General features: G+C 41.5%; 1 protein-coding gene across 3 annotated transcripts in view; it reads left to right on the top strand.

The window, feature by feature from the left end:
• The first annotated feature begins 683 nt into the window (after nt 1-683).
• The window catches only part of SFSWAP (splicing factor SWAP), a 144,250-nt gene continuing 123,669 nt past the window's right edge, over nt 684-21,264 (top strand). The window contains exons 1-5 of one of the 3 annotated variants that reach the window (XM_056533197.1): nt 938-1,076; nt 8,548-8,684; nt 9,100-9,269; nt 9,761-9,901; nt 20,679-20,755. In XM_056533197.1, the coding sequence (XP_056389172.1) occupies nt 8,629-8,684; nt 9,100-9,269; nt 9,761-9,901; nt 20,679-20,755 (444 nt within the window). In that variant the 5' untranslated portion in view covers nt 938-1,076; nt 8,548-8,628. Of the gene's footprint in view, nt 1,077-7,522; nt 8,685-9,099; nt 9,270-9,760; nt 9,902-20,678; nt 20,756-21,264 lie in introns of those variants that run through there. The other 2 variants (XM_056533188.1, XM_056533204.1) reach the window with 2 other exon arrangements.

Below are 21,264 nucleotides of genomic sequence, written 5' to 3'. Positions count from 1 at the left end.
AAAATAACGGAGACAGATGTCAATGTGATGAGCCCTAAGATGAGAGAAGTGTGCAGCTGAGCGCTTCTCTTCTCGCTCTCTGTGTGCAGGACTGAGACGGTCCTATAGATTTACATTGAGGGTCACATGGCACAGATCTGGGAGAGAACACGCTTGGCGCACACTTCTTCTGGAATGTTCTAGCGATCTGTCTGAACACCCAAAAAGTACCCATTTAATATATCTATGTATAAAAACACTGGAAAAAACACATTTAAAACACTACAAAACACTGTATAAAACCCCAGCTACACCTGCAATTCTTCAGATTTTTCAGCCAATTCCAGGAGTGGATCCACAAAGAAAGGAGAGTACAAACCAGTGTTTCCAAACCAGTATGCCTCCAGCTGTTGCAAAACTACAACTCCCAGCATGCCCGGACAGCCTTAGGCTGTCCGGGCATGCTGGGAGTTGTTGTTTTGCAACAGCTGAAGGCACCCTGGTTAGAAAACACTTAGAATAGGAAGATTGTTACTTCTCCTGTACTTTGTACCCACTCCTGCCTCAGGCTCCAAAAAGACATTTAAAAAAAATGCCCTAAAGCTGATACACAGAAGCTGCCTGCAGAACAGATAGAACCTTTAGTTAACGTGAAGCACTTTCGCGCTTACTGAAAGAAAAAAAAAAGAAAAAAAAATGATAAGTTTGCTTTGCACTGGACACAACCTGGAGTAGATATGTCTGTATGTAATAGATTTACATATGCATTTATGTCTCCTACTGCAGAGCGCAGAGAAGCCGTGACGAGAATGACGAATCTGCCACTAGGCAGAAGCGGAAGTGCGCGGCTCTCCATCTTGTGCGGGCGCAGCAGTCACCGAGGCCTGTGCAGTTGTCCTTTAGGCCGAAAGCCTTGAGGGTCCCATCATGTTCTCCGGTACCGCACGGAAGAAGAGCAGCGGGAAGACGCCGGCGGCGGAGCTCCTGGTGTTCGGCTATGCCTGCAAGCTGTTCCGGGACGATGAGAAGGCCTCATACCACGAGCAGGGGCGGCAGCTCATCCCGTGGATGGGAGATAAAAACATTCTAATCGATAGGTCGGTTGGACGCTTATGACGATTGCATAACGTAACTAATCTGAACGGGATTGTGTTTACAGTGGCCGCTGTGACTCCTCCGCTGCTAGACTGGCCTGGGGAACCGCATGCTGTGTGAATGGCGCCCTGTCTGTCATACCGCACATAGCTGTGTGTAGACTGATGCCAGAGTGGGCTCTGTGCTGTGTACAGCCACACCATATCCCTCTGCATGTCCTTACATTGTAGACAGGTCTGCCAAAGAGATGTGCTGTGTCAGGCTTACATCTCCCATTATCTGTAATACAGTGGATGTGGACCCCATAGCTTATGTCCTACATACTCAGGGGATGTGGACCCCATAGCTTATCAATATGACCTATATACACAGTGGATGAGGACCCCATAGCTTATCAATATGTCCTATATACTCAGGGGATGTGGACCCCATAGCTTATCAATATGACCTATATACACAGTGGATGAGGACCCCATAAGCTTATCAATATGACCTATATACACAGTGGATGAGGACCCCATAAGCTTATCAATATGTCCTACATACACAGGGGATGTGGACCCCATAGCTTATCAGTATGTCCTATATACACAGTGGATGAGGACCCCATAAGCTTATCAATATGTCCTACATACACAGGGGATGTGGACCCCATAGCTTATCAATATGTCCTATATACAGAGTGGATGAGGACCCCATAGCTTATCAATATGTCCTATATACACAGTGGATGAGGACCCCATAGCTTATCAATATGTCCTATATACAGAGTGGATGAGGACCCCATAGCTTATCAATATATCCTATATACACAGGGGATGAGGACCCCATAAGCTTATTATGTCCTACATACTCAGGGGATGTGGACCCCATAGCTTATCAATATGACCTATATACACAGTGGATGAGGACCCAATAGCTTATGTCCTACATACTCAGGGGATGTGGACCCCATAGCTTATCAATATGACCTATATACACAGTGGATGAGGACCCAATAGCTTATCAATATATCCCATATACACAGTGGATGAGGACCCCATAAGCTTATGTCCTACATACTCAGGGGATGTGGACCCCATAGCTTATCAATATGACCTATATACACAGTGGATGAGGACCCAATATCTTATCAATATATCCTATATACACAGGGGATGTGGACCCCATAAGCTTATCAATATGACCTATATACACAGTGGATGAGGACCCCATAAGCTTATCAATATGTCCTACATACACAGGGGATGTGGACCCCATAGCTTATCAGTATGTCCTATATACACAGTGGATGAGGACCCCATAAGCTTATCAATATGTCCTACATACACAGGGGATGTGGACCCCATAGCTTATCAATATGTCCTATATACAGAGTGGATGAGGACCCCATAGCTTATCAATATGTCCTATATACACAGTGGATGAGGACCCCATAGCTTATCAATATGTCCTATATACAGAGTGGATGAGGACCCCATAGCTTATCAATATATCCTATATACACAGGGGATGAGGACCCCATAAGCTTATTATGTCCTACATACTCAGGGGATGTGGACCCCATAGCTTATCAATATGACCTATATACACAGTGGATGAGGACCCAATAGCTTATCAATATGTCCTATATACACAGTGGATGAGGACCCCATAGCTTATCAATATGTCCTATATACAGAGTGGATGAGGAACCCATAAACTTATCAATATGTCCTATATACTCAGGGGATGTGGACCCCATAGCTTATCAGTATGTCCTATATACACAGTGGATGAGGACCCCATAAGCTTATCAATATGTCCTATATACTCAGGGGATGTGGACCCCATAGCTTATCAGTATGTCCTATATACACAGTGGATGAGGACCCCATAAGCTTATCAATATGTCCTATATACTCAGGGGATGTGGACCCCATAGCTTATCAGTATGTCCTATATACACAGTGGATGAGGACCCCATAAGCTTATCAATATGTCCTACATACACAGGGGATGTGGACCCCATAGCTTATCAATATGTCCTATATACACAGTGGATGAGGACCCCATAGCTTATCAATGTCCTATATACACAGTGGATGAGGACCCCATAAGCTTATCAGTATGTCCTATATACACAGTGGATGAGGACGCCATAGCTTATCAGTATGTCCTATATACACAGTGGATGAGGACCCCATAGCTTATCAATATGTCCTATATACAGAGTGGATGAGGACCCCATAGCTTATCAATATGTCCTACATACTCAGGGGATGTGGACCCCATAAGCTTATTAATAGGACCTACATACACAGGGGATGTGGACCCCATAGCTTATCAATATGTCCTATATACAGAGTGGATGAGTACCCAATAGCTTATCAATATGACCTACATACACAGGGGATGAGGACCCCATAAGCTTATCAATATGACCTACATACACAGGGGATGTGGACCCCATAAGCTTATTAATAGGACCTACATACACAGGGGATGTGGACCCCATAAGCTTATTAATAGGACCTACATACACAGGGGATGTGGACCCCATAAGCTTATTAATGGGACCTACGTACACAGGAGATGTGGATCCCATAGCTTAACAATGTCATACATACATGGGATGAGGACCTCATAGTTTATCAGTATACCCTACATACACAGGTGATGAGGACCCCATAGCTTATCAGTATGTCCTATATACACAGGCGATGTAACCCCATAGCTTATGAATATGACCTACATACACAGGGGATGAGAACCCCATAGCTTATCATTATGTCCTATATACACAGGCGATGTAACCCCATGTCTTATTAATATGTTCTACATACACAAGGGATATAACCCAATAGCTTATCAATGTCATACATGTACAGTAGATTAGGACCCCATAGCTTATTATGACTTACATACAAAGGACCCCACAGCTTATAAATATGTCATACATACTCAGGGGACGGAATCCCATTGCTTATCAATACCCCCAGCAATCTTCTGCCCGGCACCCCGACACTTTCCATGCCCGGAGCGACCTCCGCCGACCTCCTACGTATCTCTGTGCTTGTGTATTTCGGGCACTCCCATAGAGATTCATGGAGGAGGCGTGTTGACCACTACTTAGTACCATGGTTGAAAGTAATCCGTACATGGAAAGAGCTGGGGTACTGGGCAGGAGATCGTGTGGGGTCCTGACGCTCGGATCGTCACACCTGGCTTTATCATTTGCTTTGAAGCTGAGCTGCAATACCACACTCAAACTCAGGTCATCAGTGGCACTGTTTATGTAAGAAATTGACTGTTTTTTTTTATATCCCGGATAACCCCTTGTAATCTGTAAAGGGTTAATGTAGGCTCCGCGACACCTATGTGTAATACTGTATACCCCCCATTGTCTCTTTATGCAGTATGTAGTGCTCCTTGTAAGCGTATGTATGTGCTTGAGGTGGGTGCAGGCCTTTCTACTAGTGAACTGGGTAGACAGCAGAGTACATTATAGGAGGAGTCTTGCTGTGAAACGGATTACTGACTTGTTGGGTGGGTAGGGTTAGATGTGTGTTCAGTGGGAGCCATGCCAAGTATCTCTGTAGTTTTCCAAAAATAAGCCTGAAGAAGGTGTAACTTATCTGCATCACATTGGCCACGACCAATAGGCTGTGCCTTGCAGCCCTTGTATCCAGATACTTATAACCCTGTGGATGACAGGTGTTCCATTGTGACCTGGCTATGCATTATACACAGCCATTGCATAGTGTGGCCTTGTCCCAAGAAATCTCATGAATCTGATATCCTGTTTAGTTATCTGCAATCATAAGCACCTTTATGAAATTTTACATCACAAGCATTAAAGGAGTTGTCTAGTAATTCTTTAGAAATTACCTACAGGCTAGGGCAGTGGTCGGCAAGCTGCGGCTCGCGAGCCACATGCGGCTCTTCACACACTTTAATGCGGCTCCATGGTGGAGCGGGAGATGTCAGCTGTCCCGCTCCACCACTCCGTCACCTTTCACACACGCTGCGGCTGCTCCGTTCTTGAAGTGTCAGTGACAGCCGCAGGGACGCCATCCACGGCAGGCCGGCGCGATGACATCACATTATTGTGGAAATCGCATCCCTGCGGCTGTTACTGACACTTCAAGAACGGAGTAGCCGCAGCCCGCAGCGTGTGAGAAAGGTGACGGGTGTGAGAAGGGGGGAAGCAAATAAGTGAGGGGCACATGTCAGGGGGCATTATAAGTGAGGGGCACATGTCAGGGGGCATTATAAGTGAGGGGCACATGTCAGGGGGCATTATAAGTGAGGGGCACATGTCAAGGGGGCATTATATTGTGAGGGGCACAGGACATGGGGTATTATATATAAGGGGCACATGTCAGGGGGGCATTATATATGAGGGGCACATGGCAGGGGGGCATTATATTTGGGGGCAAATGACAGGACCCCCTCTGTCATGTGCCATATATATATATATATATATATATATTGCACTCTGTCCTGTGCCCCTCAGATATAATGCCCCATGTCCTGTGCCCCTCGCATATAATTCACCCTGAGGGGCACATGACGGGGGCATTATATGTGAGGGGCACATGACGGGGGCATTATATGTGAGGGGCACATGTCAGGGGGGCATTATATCTGGAGCACAGGGCATGGGGTATTATATATAAGGGGCACATGTCAGGGGGGCATTATATGTGGGGGCAAAAGACAGGACCCCCCCCCTCGTCATGTGCCCATATAATGCCCCCCTGACATGTGCCCCTCACTTATAATGCCCACTGTCATGTGCCCCTCAATAAAAACTTATTGAAACTAAAAACAGTGTACCATCCTATGTATTTTCGGTTTTAAAAATGTGGCTCTCAAAATAAATTTCAATTGTGGTTTTGGCGAGATTTGGCTCAGTTAAATAAAAGGTTGCCCACCCTGGGCTAGGGTGACAACAGAAACCCCTGCCCACCCCTCAGGGTGCAGTGCTCCAGTGTCCCCTGCTGAAAATGCCCCAGTGACTTCCTGTACACCTGACACTGCTGCCAATCACTGACCATGTATTGGGGACCTTCTGGTTATCCCATAAATGGCAGTTGTATAGGGACAGAAGGCTCAGACATGCTGAATTTCATCTGATGGATAGGACAGTGTATGATATATAGACTCGGGAGGGTTATATTTTGGAGAAGTGAACAGTTATTTCCTGTATGTTCTCTTCAGTCTTCATGTTTCCCATCTCATTAGATATAATTTGCTGGATCGGTCATTGATGTGCTTGCGTAGACTAACCTCTGAAGCTGTGTAGCCATTTCAGTTGAAATGTAACGTGATACTCAGGGAAACCTCTTTTATCTATATTTGGTTACAATATTGTTGCCAAACCTGATAGCTGAAGTTGTTTTCCATTGATGCCATGAAAAGTTTTTTGTTTGGGAAACACTAGGATGGTTTTGTAGCATTACCTTAAGCCAATCTACAGTTGCCCCACTTTCTTTGTACATGAAGCTAAAAGTCCATGTCTGTGACCTAGATTTATGAACAATGTCTGATTTGCCCATAACAACCAATCACAGCTCAGCTTTCACTTTACCAGAGCGTGTTAAGATAAGAAAGCTGAGCTGTGATTGGTTGTTTTGCACAAATCAGACCTAGTTGAATCAGGACCATTGTGGGATTCCCTACCAGTCTGGCATTGACAGTACAGTGGCGGAATAGCAGGAACTTTTGAATGGTCCAGTGATAAAAGAAAGGAGTACCTGCGGAAGTCTGACTTTTGGAAATAAGCAGGCTTACTTGGCACTGGCTACCATTTATAGCTTAGAACATCCAGATGTAGGTTTCCTTTAACCTTTTCCATGCAGGACTCTTCACTATATTGAGCTCAATATTGCACTGCTTTTATTTTCAGTATTGTGTAGAAGGAAGCTCTTCGTCGATGGATTCTCCCATTGTCCTGGGAATGGCACCAGTTTTTGTCTTTAGTGGGTTGGAGGGAGTTCTAATAATGAAATCTTTTTCCTATGAAAATGTCTTTTACTCTTTGCTAGGGATCGACCGATATAGATTTTTTAAGGGCCGATACCGATATGTTAATTTTGAGGCCGATAATTTATACCGATATTCCAGTATGTTATCGGCTATTACCCCCCCCCCCCACCCCCCGGTCCCACAGAGGCCGCTGCAGAACAATGATTTAAAACGGGCGCTTTAAATCAATGAACTGCAGCGGCTTTTGCTGGGCAAGAGACCGCCGCCACCCGTTACTCTCCCTCTGCCTGTCCTCGGGTTCTCCCTAGTCCAGCCACCGCCGCTGCCCCATTGCCTCCCCCATCCCTGGTTTTATAATTACCTGTTCCCAGGGTCCGCGCTACTTCTGGCTCCAGCGGCGTCCTGAGCTGTCACTGTGCGCACTGACGGTGGCCTTGCGTTGAGGACGTCGCAGAAGCCTGAAGTAGCACGGACCCTGGGAACAGGTAATTATAAAACTGGCGATGGTGGAGGCAATAGGGCGGCGGCCTCGGGGTGGGGCCTTATCGGCATATCGGCAAGGTAATTGCCGATACCAATAATGTCAAAAATCGTGAATATCGGCCGATAATATCAGCCAAACCAATAATCGGTCGATCCCTACTCTTTGCCTTAAAGGAGAGAAATTTACTGCAGTTGCTTTACTGTAGTTTTTTTTTCTTCATTTGAAAAAGATTTGGGGTGCTTTATTAAAGAATACGTCTATTACTTAAAGTGTGCCATTTATTTATGTTCATCTTAACTAAAGGCAGATGTTTCCTAGTGGGTCAAGTCTATGTTATAGACCTGGATTCAGAGAATGCAAAAATCCTAAGAGCAGCTTCAGTGTCTGAGCTGGCATGCAGCTTACCTCTTCAGGTTAACAGATGTCTGTCGCAGGCTGAGTATACAGGGAATACTTACTAGATGTGCAAGAAGCTCTAAGGATTTTTCAAGAGCATGTCTGCTATTTAATACACAGAGGTTAGCACTAACTGGATTGTGTATAGAATAGTTCCACTGACTGTGATGGAAATGATTGCCTAGTTTGGCTATATCTACTGGATTTAAATGGTGAACTTAAATAAAAGGGCACTTTAAATGTATTTGTTACATGGTATAAGCACTATTAAGTGGCAGAACCTGCTTAATAGTTCTGTGGCATGTTTTAGTGACTGCACTAAAGCAAGCCTCCAATTGAGCTGATCACCTTGTAAGTTAAGGAGGCTTTTTATTCACTATTGTGTCGACTCCACATAAGATATTCTTGATCTTTCTTGAGCGGCTTCATTTATGTTCTGTGCCTAGTTACTTACACATTTTCAGATGTGTATTCACGACGCTGTCATGTTGGTAGACTATCTACATCAAAAATGCTTTGTTGGTTTCTATATTTTTCGAAGCCTCCTTAAACTACATATGTATGTTCTGTTGCCATGTATGTGTGTCTCTCTACTACATAACAAGAACTTATTTCCTCAGCCATTTGGCTAAGGGTCGAGCCTAGCCATGATTTTACCACCAAGAGATCCACACTTCTGCGGTGAAGATTTCTGCTGAGAGATGCGGACTAGCAGAAAGAAGCGAGAAAATGTCCAGCCTTTGAGTCTTACGGATAGGTATTTATGTGTTCGGGTTCGTGTGAATGTAAATTAGAAGTCTCCAGATTCCCCCCCAAAACAAATAAGTAAAAAGTTTTATTACATAAAACATTTTATTACATAAATGGTTGGCAAATGATACGGTAAGAGCTATGTATAGACTGCCAGCTAGGCATTCTGATCTGTTTTAAAAGAAGCCAGACCTCTACAAGTTAGACATACTAAGTTTTACATTGATAGAGCAATCTACACAATGTACAGCTGAATGTCCAGACTTTAAAGAGTTAAATTGGAGAAATGTATGTTTGCAGAATAATTGAGAGACCTACGTTGTAGGTCACCTTTATGGCAGGGCAGATTAGACAGGTAAGTTCTTCTACTGAAGTGTTAAAGTTTAAGGTAGGTTGTAGTGACCATGTCCTTCATGTTGCAGGTATGATGGACGTGGTCACCTGCATGACCTCTCTGAATATGACGCAGAGCACAACTCGTGGAATAGAAACTATAATTTATCAGAGGAGGAGGCTCGAATAGAAGCTTTATGTGATGAAGAGAGGTATTTAGCGTTGCATACGGACTTACTTGAAATGGAAGCAAGGCAAGGTACATAAACACTCCCTAACCCGTCCTGTAAAATAACGCCAACCTTTTCTTTTGAGTTAAATGATACCATATATAAACTTGACTGGAATCTTGATGATTTTATACTCACTCTTTCTGATATTATCTATTTGACAGTACCCATTGGAATGGAAAACAGCTCTCTGAATATGGACCGCAGGATAGTTTTATTTGTAGAGACTTTCCCCAGCTTATCTATTCACTGGAATATTTTCACTTTTTACTAAATTATTTTAGGGGGAAAAAAAAGCAACAAGTCGCAGACAAATCTTCAGAAACCTGAACTTTGTCATGCACATGTGCTATCATATACTCTTTGCCAGGAAAAGTAGTTTTTCCTTTTATTTTTTTATTTTTTTTCTCCCTGATCATTAATGTTATACATACCTGTTGGCATGGGACACTGAAGCATGTATTACTGTATATTAGTTATGTCTATTATTATTAATATATGTTGTATATTTTCCTTCAAGAGGAAGAATACAAGCGGCTAAGTGAGGCCCTGGCGGAGGATGGCATGTACAATTCTGTGGGTTTCCAATACAAAAGTGATTATTATGATCCTTCACAACCCACTGAGGAGGAGGATCCACAAAAAGACAAAGATGACAAAGGTACTAAAGAATGAGTGTCTTAATGTAATAATGTCATCTCAATCCATTAAAGGGATATGCCATCTTAAATTATCCTCTATTTACAGGATAGGGGATAGCATGCTGATCAGTCATTCTGACTGCTGGAACCCCCAAGGAATCAGCAGGATAGGGCATAACTATTTATGAAAGGGGGGGATTTCCAGCTAACCCATAATAATTTCACCCAGCCAACCCAGATACTTTCGATCCCTGGGTTCTCTCCACTTGGTCCCCTACAAGGGAGGAGAAGGCTTCCATTATTCCTTACTAAGACATGCACAGCAGCTGAACATGTACTGCATGAAGCTGAGCACACTCACAGATCTCATTGTTGTGCGCCCCTGTAGCAAATGTTTGTTAAAGGTTTTCAGCTTAAGATATCAATTAGCCATCCTTGTAAACTGATTTTATGTTATAAACTTCAATTAAAATGTTATATTTTGTGTCATGAAGAGGATGTATGTGTAATCAGTAAGATTAGTGCTCTGTTCCATGGTTGGGAGTCCAAGTGCAAAACTAGTTACAAAAAAAACTAAAACTTTATCTGATATTGCATTGCATTTATGTAGGTGTCACCACTTTGGAGCCTAATTTTGGTGCAAGATATCTTCAAAGCTTGAAGGGGTACCCCTATGGAAAACATTTTTTTTAATCAACTGGGGCCAGAAAGTTAATCTGTTTAACTATCTGGCACCAATGGATTTAAACAATTTTTTTCCCACATATTTAAAGGGGTTGTACGGGATTAGAAAAACACTGCTTCTTTCTTGCAAAAACAGTAGCACTCCTCCTGTGCCTGGTATTGCAGATTGGCTCCATTGAAGTGAAGGGGACTGAAGTCCAGTAGTACACACAACTTGTGGGCAACCTGTGGACCTGTGCTGTTTTTGAAAAAAAAAGCAGCATTTTTTCAATATAAGAAACCCCTTAAGTGCAAACTTTACAGCTTTCAATAGAGTATTCTGATCTTGTCAAGCAGTGGTATGTTGGATATGCTGTCATTTTATGATTGGTAGAGGGTCCTACCAATCATATATACAATGCTAATAGGGTTTCCATTCCCCGTTCCATTTTGTGTAACTTTCTGAAACATGACATGTTTTGGTAAATTTCCTTTCTTTTTTCTGTATTGTACACACAATCTTAATAAAACACTTTAGAAATTATAAGGTGATTCAGCTTTTTATGTAGAATAGTTCTAAACTCTGTAATGCTTTCTAAGGGTGAACATTCCCTTTTAAGCTAATGAGTTTCGGTCAAATTAAACATTAAAGGGGTACTCCCCTGGAAGTAATCACCTGGTTCCAGCATTTTATACAGATTTGCAAATTACTTCTGTTTACAAATCTTAATCCTTCCAGTACTTATCAGCTGCTGTATGCTCCACAGGAATTTCTTTTCTTTTTGAATTCCTTTTCTGTCTGACCACAGTGCTCTCTGCTGACACCTCTGTCCATTTTAGGAACTGTCCAGAGCAGGATAGGTTTGCTATGGGGGTTTGCTCCTACTCTGGACAGTTCCTAAAATGGACAGAGGTGTCAGCAGAGAGAGGTCTATGGTCAGACAGAAAGGAAAAAAAAAAAAAAAAACAGAACTACCTCTGGAGCATACAGCAGCTAAGTACTGGAATGATTAACATTTTGTTAATAGAAGTAACTTACAAATCTGTTTTAACTTTGACACCAGTTGATTAAAAATAATATATAAAGAAAAAAAATAATCATTCCAGTGGAGTACCCCTTTAAGCTGATCGGTCAACTTTATATCCTGCTCTGAGCTCCAGACATGGACAGATAGCTGTTTGAAAGGTAAAGCACATGAAAGCTGTTTCTGAGCTGATGGCTGTTAAAGTGGTAAAATGATGTGATATATAGGCAGTGCTAAGTTTAACATGATTGCCTCATCCCTGTCTTGCTTGTTTGATCTACACTGGAGATCAAAGTTAGAGAACAACACACAATTTCCTAAATGTCAAGGTCATAAGGGGAGATTTATCAAAACCTGTCCAGAGGAAAAGTTGCTAAGTTGCCCATAGCAACCAATCAGATCCCTACCTTCATTTTGCAGAGGCCTTGTTAAAAATGAAAGAAGTGATCTGGTTGGTTGCTATGGGCAACTCAGCAACTTTTCCTCTGGACAGGTTTTGATAAATCTCCCCCATAGTGTAGTCCTATGTGAATATATCCTAACATGAGTAAAATAGCAGTATTTTAAGCTTATTTCATAAATTGAATTTATTCTAAAGCACAGAATAAAAATGTAAATGAGAGAATTCAAAAAGAACACTGATCAAAATTAGAGAACACTTTCAGATTCCTGCAAGTTATTGGTGTTAATCCTGCAACTGGTGCTAATTTCCTTAATGATCTGCAAACCCTATTTAACTGGCAGCCTAACATTCCAGTTTCACTGACTTTGTAAAAATGGTGTGCCGTCCCAAAATGACTGAAACCCTTCAGCAGCAGGTTGTCCAGATAAAGGCCAAAGGGGTTACCCTATCAGCAATAGCAAGAGAAGTTGGTCGTTCCAAGTCTGTGATTTCTAGAATCTTGCATCTATACAACATCACAAACTCATTCAAGTCCCCAAGAAGGCTGGTTGCCCTCGAAAGACAAATGCAAGAGAGGATAGGATAATGCGGAAAATCTCCATGGGTTTCAACACTGAAGCTGGAATTGCTCACCAGTTCAGCACTGAACAGGGTAACGATCTGTCTCGTCATACAGTGTCTCGATGTTTAACCCCTTAAAGGGGTACTCCGCCCCTAGACATCTTATCCCCTATTCAAAAGATGTCAGATCGCCGGGGTCCCGCTGCTGGGGACCCCCGGGATCACCGCTGCGGCACCCCGCTATCATTATTGCACACAGCGAGTTCGCTCTGTGCGTAATGACGAACGATACAGGGGACGGAGCAGCGTGACGTCGGCTCCGCCCCTCGTGACATTACGGCCTGCCCTCTTAAGGCAAGTCTATGGCAGGGGATGTGACGACCGCCACGCCCCCTCCCATAGACTTGTATTGAGGGGGGCGGGCCGTGACGTCACGATGCTCCAGCCCCTGTATTGCCCGTCATTATGCGCAGAAGAAACAAAATCTACGAGGAGAAAAAAAAAATCTACGAGGAAACAAAAAAAATCATTGTGCGACAAAATTGAAAAGAAAAAGCCCACCATTTTGTAATTTTTGGGGGCTTCCGTTTCTATGCAGTAAATTTTTCTGTAAAAATTACACCTTATGTTTATTCTGTAGGTCCATACAGTTAAAATGATACCCTACTTATATAGGTTTGATTTTGTATTGAAAAAAATCATAACTACATGCACGAAAATTAATACATTTAAAAATGTCCTCTTCTGACCCCTGATCCGCATATGGGGATGTGAGGGCTCTTTCTTTGTGCTGTGATCTGAAGTTTTTATTGATACCATTTTTGTTTTGATCAGACTTTTTGATCAGACTTTTTGATCGCTTTTTTATAAATTTTTTAATGGTTTAAAAAGTGACCAAAAATACGCTATTTTGGACTTTGGAATTTCTTTTGCGTACGCCATTGACTGCGGTTTAATTAACAATATATTTTTTATAGGTCGAACATATACGCACACGGCGATACCACATGTTTATTTTTATTTATAGTTTTTTCTTTTTTTTTTTTATGGGAAAAGGGGGGCTATTTATATGAGGGAAGGGGTTAAATCACATTTATTAACACTTTATTTTCATTTATTTATTTATTTTTTTGCAATTTTATAGCCCCTATAGGGGACTATAACATTTCACACACTGATTTCTTAAACTGATCTCTGCCATGCAATAGCATGGCATTGATCAGTGTTATCGCCGCTCGATTGCTCCTGCCTGAATCTCAGGCACAGAGCAGTCATTCGACGAACTGACACGCAGGAGGCAGGTAGGGATTCTCCTCACGTCCTGTAAGCTGTTCAGGACACACTGATTTCATCTCGATTGTTCCGAACAGCACCACTGAGCTGATGGGAAGCTTTCACTTTCACTTCAAACGCAGCAATCAACTTTGATCGCCGCATCTGAAGGGTTAATACTCGGCATCACCGCGATCAGTGATGTCCGGTATTAGCCATGGGTCCCAGCCGTTGATGGCCGCCAGTACCGACCTGATATGTGACGCTGCGGGAGTCGGCGCAGTATGTAAATATACGTCCTGCGTCGTTAAGGAGTTAAGAGCTTTTGGACTGAAGGCCCACTCTGCAGTGACCAAAGCCTCTCATTAGCAGAAAGAATCAAAAGGCTAGATTTGCTGACTAGTATGTTGCGTGGACAGAGAAGTGCTCCAGAGTTCATTTTAGTGATGAAAGTAAGTGTAATTTATTTGGGTCTGATGGGAGACAAGTTAGTCGACAAACTGGGGAAAGACTGAACCCAAAGTGAGTAAATAAGTCAGTGAAAGGTGGAGGAGGAAGTGTCATGGTTTGGGGAATGTTTTCTGCAGCAGGAGTTGGACCTCTCATACAGCTACATGGCAGAGTGAATGCAAGTGTGTATCAGAACCTTCAACAAAACATGGTTCCTTGGGTTCATCCCTCAATCAGCAGCAATTTTCATTCAGGACAATGCCCCCTGTCACACAGCAAAACGGGTAAAGCAGTTTCTTGAAACTGAAACAATGAAACGGCCAGCCCAGAGTCCTCATCTAAACCCAATAGAAAACCTCTGGAAAATCCTTGGTGACAAAGTTATGGGCAAGAAAACCACAACAGTCACAGAACTGAGACTGGAAGAAGAGTGGAGCACAATCACACCAGAGCAGTGTGAGAGACTAGTGATGTCCTGTGGGGGGCGCTGATGTGCTTGTCATTCAAAGCAAAGGCCTGTACACTTCCTACTGATTGGTGACTGTTGGTACCTTCTGAAAATTGACTTACAAGCTTTCTCTGTGCTACAGTCATTGCTGTTCTCTAATTATGATCGTCACATTTTTGAAACATAAGGATTTTATGTTGATATATTTTGGTTCTTTTATAAAACCCATGTTCTAATGGCATGGTGTACCCCTTACAAAAAATCCTTCAAATGATGATCAAATGTAGATGACATTATTTCTGAAATCGTGTTCATAAATTGTTCTCTAATTTTGATTTCCAGTGTACATGGATAGATAAGTGCTGAAAGCCAACCCCTGTATATCAATCATGCAGGACAGGACGTGCTGCAGCCCAGCATTGCCTCTATGACACTTGAGCTTAGAAAAACATCATTTTATTACTTTAGCGCCATGTCTGCAGTTCTGAGCATGACACAAAGCTTACAGATTTCTTTCAAGAAATGTAACACTTTTTTAATCTTGCCATAGAAATAATTAATGTCCTTTAGCTGTATAATGCTTTTTATAAATGGGTTGAACGATTCTTTTCATCTCGCCTTATTAGTATTCATTGGGAACAATTGTTGTATTGACCCTGGGTAAATACATTTTTTTTCTCTGGTCTCGTAGGTTTTTTTTTTTCTTCCTCTTTTCGCAGAGATTTGATATTGAAAATTGTCCTAATGTAATCCATTTTTATTTATTTTTTAAGTAATAAGGCAGAGAGAGGAAAATAATTGAAGGGATTGCCAATTTTTCTTATGGTTGAATCAGTAGCGGTTCATTCTGCCTCTTCAAACCACATTATTCATATCAACAAATACTTTTCCAATTTGATTTTGACATTTACAGAGGACTGTAAACAATGCACTTTTTTTTCCACTCCTAAACCTGCAACATTTCCTAATAACGGTTTTAACGGCTGCAATCTCCATTGCCTCCTGTAAAGGCCTGCTTCTCCTATCACATCTCATTGGAAATGTCACGTCTTTGTACTGCAGTCACTTTCACTGTCCAATTAGTCATTGTTAAGAACAAAACAAATTCTGCCTCAGATGACATCCTGAGCGGTTTACTCCGCTGTGTATGCTAATGTCTCTGGTGCTCAGGATTTCTTCTAGGCGAGTGGGAACGGGGGCATTTCTAGGAAGTACTTTTAGGATTGGTTCTTTCTGCTTCTGCTCTTTTTTAGCACTGTAGATAATGTGCTGTATCTATGTATATCAGTGTTTCTCAACCAGGGTGCCTCCAGGTGTTTCAAAACTACAACTCCCAGTATGCCTGGACAGCCTTCGGCTGTCCAGGCATTCTGGGAGTTGTAGTTTTGCAACACCCTGGAGGCAACCTGGTTTTGATACACTGCTTTATACAGTCACTAATTTGTATAATAGTAATAATAATGCTTTTTATAAGCATTTTAGGGGAAACGAATCAACAAGAGATGAGCAAACTTACAGTAAATTCGATTCGTCACGAACTTCTCGGCTCGGCAGTTGAGGACTTTTCCTGCATAAATTAGTTCAGCTTTCAGGTGCTCTGGTGGGCTGGAAAAGGTGGATACAGTCCTAGGAAAGAGTCTCCTAGGACTGTATCCACCTTTTCCAGCCCACGGGAGCACCTGAAAGCTGAACTAATTTATGCAGGATAAATCGTCAACAAATCGTCAGTTGATATATATCAAAAAGTTTTTGCCTGGAATACCCCTAAGTACACAACTTTAGTTAAAGTGGTGTAAGAAGAGTGCTGAGCCTTCCAAGTGAGCTGTTTAGAGGGGCCTATGCTACTACTCAATAGCTCCATGCTTTTATACTACAGACTATAATGGCAAAGTGTTTTCCTAAAAGTGATCTGGATGTCCCTCTACCTCAAGTGCTGCAGAGGCGTTGTTACATTCCACAACGCGTGAGCAAGGCAGATTGGTCTGTTTAGGTGGGGATTCTGAGCTGGAGGCAACATCTGATGGATAGGGATAAGTTTAGTTCCCTTTAAATGTTGTTGCTGCTGCTATTTAATCCTTTTTCAAACCTTCACTGTGGGCAGCCATTTTGGAGACAGAGATATCCTTGTACTGTGGAGCAGCTTTTATGTACTTTCTGGCAGTTAGAATGAGCCACTTGGCATGGAAATCTCAGATTTTACCGTTTTTCTGACTGTGAATATGTTACAAACATGAATACAGAACCTCATCTGTGAGCATAGTAGAGGTATCCTACCTTATCTAGTCTTATCTGGGGATGGGATTCCATAATCTATTGCCAGGGTGTATTATACAGACACGTCAGCCCCCCTGCTCTGGCAAAAGTTTATGGTATCCCATCCTTAGAACCAGCTATAATCACATGATGGCCATCGCCGAATGCATGTTCACTTGATAGCGGTTTTTCCCCGCTTTCTAAAAGCTGTAACTTTCATTTTGCATCTACAGAGCCAGATCTGCAGAGCTTTTTGCAGAACCAATTGTGCTTTCTAATTACATTTTATTTTACCATAAAATGTAAAGCGAAACAGAAGAAATATTTTGAACTTACTGTAAAATTGACTGGGAAGTTTTCATGGAGGCAAGATGTTTTAAAAAAAAAAAAAAAAAAATTCACCAAACCTATTTTTTATTAATGGAATGAGATTTCTGTGTACACACTGACTGCTAAGCCTTTTGTACCTGCCTGATGTAATCCTGTATTAGAAATGACTGGGAAAATGTAATTTTTCCTTCAGGCAGTCATCTTTGTTTTATTAGAACAGCATCAGACAACAGTCCCAGCATCATCTCTTTGGCCAGTGCAGACGATTGGCGATTCTTCACTGAACATCACTTTCATGTAATCCTTTATGCTCCATGATTACTTCTGTGTAGCCTACGGTAGCCTTCTTTTCTTATGTTTAGGTGTTAGTTCATTTGTTTGGCTTTTCTATGTGTAAATCCGAATTTGTTCATCCATTGAATCCTATTTCCACCAACTTTGTGACCTCTTCCTTTGTCTAACTTTTTGTATTTTCCTTTTTAAAATCTTATCATAAATGCCCAGGGGAAGTGCTCTAAAATAAAACCTTTGTTTGCTTAAAATTACACCACAATCAAGTGACCCATAAAAGTCCAATTAAATCATGAAACATATTGTACCAAATATTATGGCCCAACGTGTTTCCGCTGCAATCCACAGCTTCCTCAGGGGAATAGCAATGGTACATACAATACACTGGTTATTATATTGTGTGTAACCATAGTAGTATTGTGCCCAATAGGTTAGTACAGAGTTATGTTTAGACTAACTGCCTTAGTACATTTTTCATGGCAGAAAGATATACAGGTGTGTGTATGAAAGTCATTATGTGAAATACGATACAGAGTACAATACCGGACCAATATGTTTCTGGTTTCTTTTTCTTTTACAGGGCTCACCAGAAACATATTGGTGGGCTTATATACCTCGCCTGTGAAAGAAGTAACTTCTATAGCTAGCGTTATGTTATATCCTACTCTGTTGTTCTGACAGTTTTCTGGATTAACCCTTCGCTTTCTGAGGTGGCATCTCTCTGTTTCTCTTGGTTCTGATTTCGGCTTGTTGACTCTGATTTATCTGTTGGTTTGTTTGTCTCGCTCTGTATTGTTAGTGTGTTTTTTACATTTTGTATTTTTCACAATTCCCTGACCTGTGACTGAGTATTTTGTAGTTTATCTTGACTGGACATCCCAGCACGTAGAGAGGGAGAGTCTTAGTGGTTGTGGATCCGTCATTTAGGGCGGATACGCATTATAAGAGGGACGGGCTTCCCCTTAGTGCTTCACTTCACTTTTGCTCTGCCCATGCGTGACATTTAATAGAAAATAGTTCATTTTGTGTTTGAGGCATGCTTTATAAAGATACCTGTTTTATTTATTCAAGAATTGATTTATAAACATTGTGTAACTAGCCATTCTATAGGGGTTGTATGCAGCAAAGCAAACCGGAAATGCATAATATCTGCTTATAGAGACTAGGTGACAGATGTGAAAACTGTATGGTCACCTAGTCTATTTCATAACATCCAATCAGATTGCTTCTCTTATTTTTCCAATGCCATCTTGAAAATGAAAGCAATCTGGTTTCTATGGGCAACTGCTCCATTTTTTTGAATTTTTTTTATTTTTTGCACAAGCTTTCATAAATCTCCCCTATTGTTATTGGGAAGTGAACTATTTCTTTTAAACATAATCTGTAAGACTGCTTTGTGACTTCATTTCTTTTTTCTGTGTATGTGTATATTTTAGAATCCTGAATTTTAATGTCTAAAAGGCTGAGAGCACTTTTCAACAGTCTCCTTCCTATCACAGGCATTATTACAGCGAAAGGTGACACCAATATATAAATTCACACAGGATCGGCCATTTACAATATTAGATGGTCAGAGCTCAGCTTCCCCCCCCCCCTCCCCCCTCTTTCTGCACAATGAGCTCTGCACTGGTAACACACACTGCCTTGAAAACTTTCATAGAAGTCAATAACATCAACTCTATTCTATTGTTTCCTATTTCCATAGGGGTTGCTGTAAAGTATATTTCTATGGCCACATTCACCACAAACATAGTCAATATTGACTATGTTTAGGTACCTTTTGCAAGTGTGTGTGTGTTTGGCCTCAGACTCAAGTGTGGCAAGTGCATTTCCACGTGTGTGTCCCCCAATCTACAGTTGTGGCATCAACACATATGTTTGTTGTACTTAAAGGGGTATTCCGGGTTTAGACATTGTATCCCCTATCCAAAGTATAGTGGATAAGATGTCTGATTGCCTGGACCCCCGCGATATCCTTGCAGCACCCGCATTATGTGCGAAGCTGTGTCTCCAGGCTCGGAAACCGTACGTTTTCAGGACTGGAGACGTGACTTAATGCTATGCCCCCTTGTGTCGTCATGTCCCCTCCCTTCAGGTCTATGGGAGGGGGCGTAACGTCACGTCTCTAGTCCCGAAAACTTCAGGTTTCCGAGACGCAGCTCTGCGCATAATGCGGGTGCTGCAGGGAGATCGCGGGGGGTCCCAGCGGCAGGCCCCCCGCGATCATACAAATAGGGGATAAAATGTCTAAAGCCGGAATACCCCTTTAACAAATGTAATTTGACCTCCGGTACCAACTCCTATTCCAGCCTGTGTCCTGGACTCTCCTGTTTTGTGGATCTGAAGGAATTACCTCTTCGGTCTTGCCTGGTAGTGAGTGGGATGCTAGTCTTTTATTGACTTTACAAACTGCATTGTGTTCCCTATTACTTCCATACAGTAGAACTGCACAGGCCAATTTCTGTATGAATATCCCCCTGCAATGATGGATGGGAACCATTGCAGTCATTACAACCGCAATGCAAATTTCTGTAATTTTCAGAATTGTCAGTGATACATCTTGAAAGGGTGAGGGAATATAAAGTATGGAAACTCAAGTAGATCTTTGTGAGTTTTTAAGCCATGTTCTTTAGAACATGTTAGCTAAATAAGGTCAATGTCTGTAACACACTTGTTTTTTATTTTTTTTTATAAAAAGCTCTGAATGTGATATTTGAATAGTTTGGACAATAGTTTTAATAGTTTTGAATAGTTTGGATAGATGAAAAGATCAATGGGCTTCCTGTGGGTTTGCCAATGTGTATGTTGGAATGACTTTTACTGGTATCTTGATGTATACAAGTGACTTACAACTCAAACCTAGTGTGATCCCAGCCATATGACACATAAAAGATGCAGAAGACAGTCTAAAATCACTTGTGACTGTTTTAATAAAATATCCACAGTGCAATATAAATCTGTTAAGGTGTCCATATCATTTATAACATGATTTAGTAATAGTGTGTGTGTGTGTGTGTGTATATGTATATAGAGAGAGAGAGAGAGAGAGCTAAATACCTTTTGACTTATTCTTTTTTTAATTTAACTTTTTAACTTTTTAGATTCAAGTGATGTTGAAGATAATGAAGAACCTTTTATTGCACCTGAAGGGTTAAATGTTCCATCTGATGTTGAACTGGTAAGCAGAGAGTTATAGATTTTCTTTTTTTGGCAGTAGTAATACCCCTATATCTCTGAGCACACCAGTATTGCAATAATCTATATTATGTGTGTCTTACAAGAATATAACAGTATTACATATTAACTTATTCCAAGAAAATGTTTGACACCCCTCTTATTTTCTGTTGCAATTACCACCAGATTGCAATTATGGAAAACTGATTAAATAAAGTCTGTCTGTTGTGCTATTCTGTCTAGGTAAAAAAAAAAAAAAAAAAAAAAGCATGTTAAAGTCCATTAGAATCCAAAGCCCTGACACACATGTAAAAAACTGTATTTTTTGAGCCCCTTGTGGTCAGTGTAAATGTCTGGTGGTCAGTACATTATTTAGCATCTGTCACTCTTTGGGGGTCTATTAGCCTGAAATTCAGTAAGATAAGTGTGTATTACAATGCTATGTCATTTGTACCAGAAAATGCATTTAAAATGTACCTGTCACCAAATAATCTTTTCTAAACTAACTCAGGC

Source organism: Hyla sarda, chromosome 1, assembly GCF_029499605.1.
Source record: "Hyla sarda isolate aHylSar1 chromosome 1, aHylSar1.hap1, whole genome shotgun sequence".
Lineage (NCBI taxonomy): Eukaryota > Metazoa > Chordata > Amphibia > Anura > Hylidae > Hyla > Hyla sarda.
This window is presented reverse-complemented; position numbering and strand designations above follow the sequence as displayed.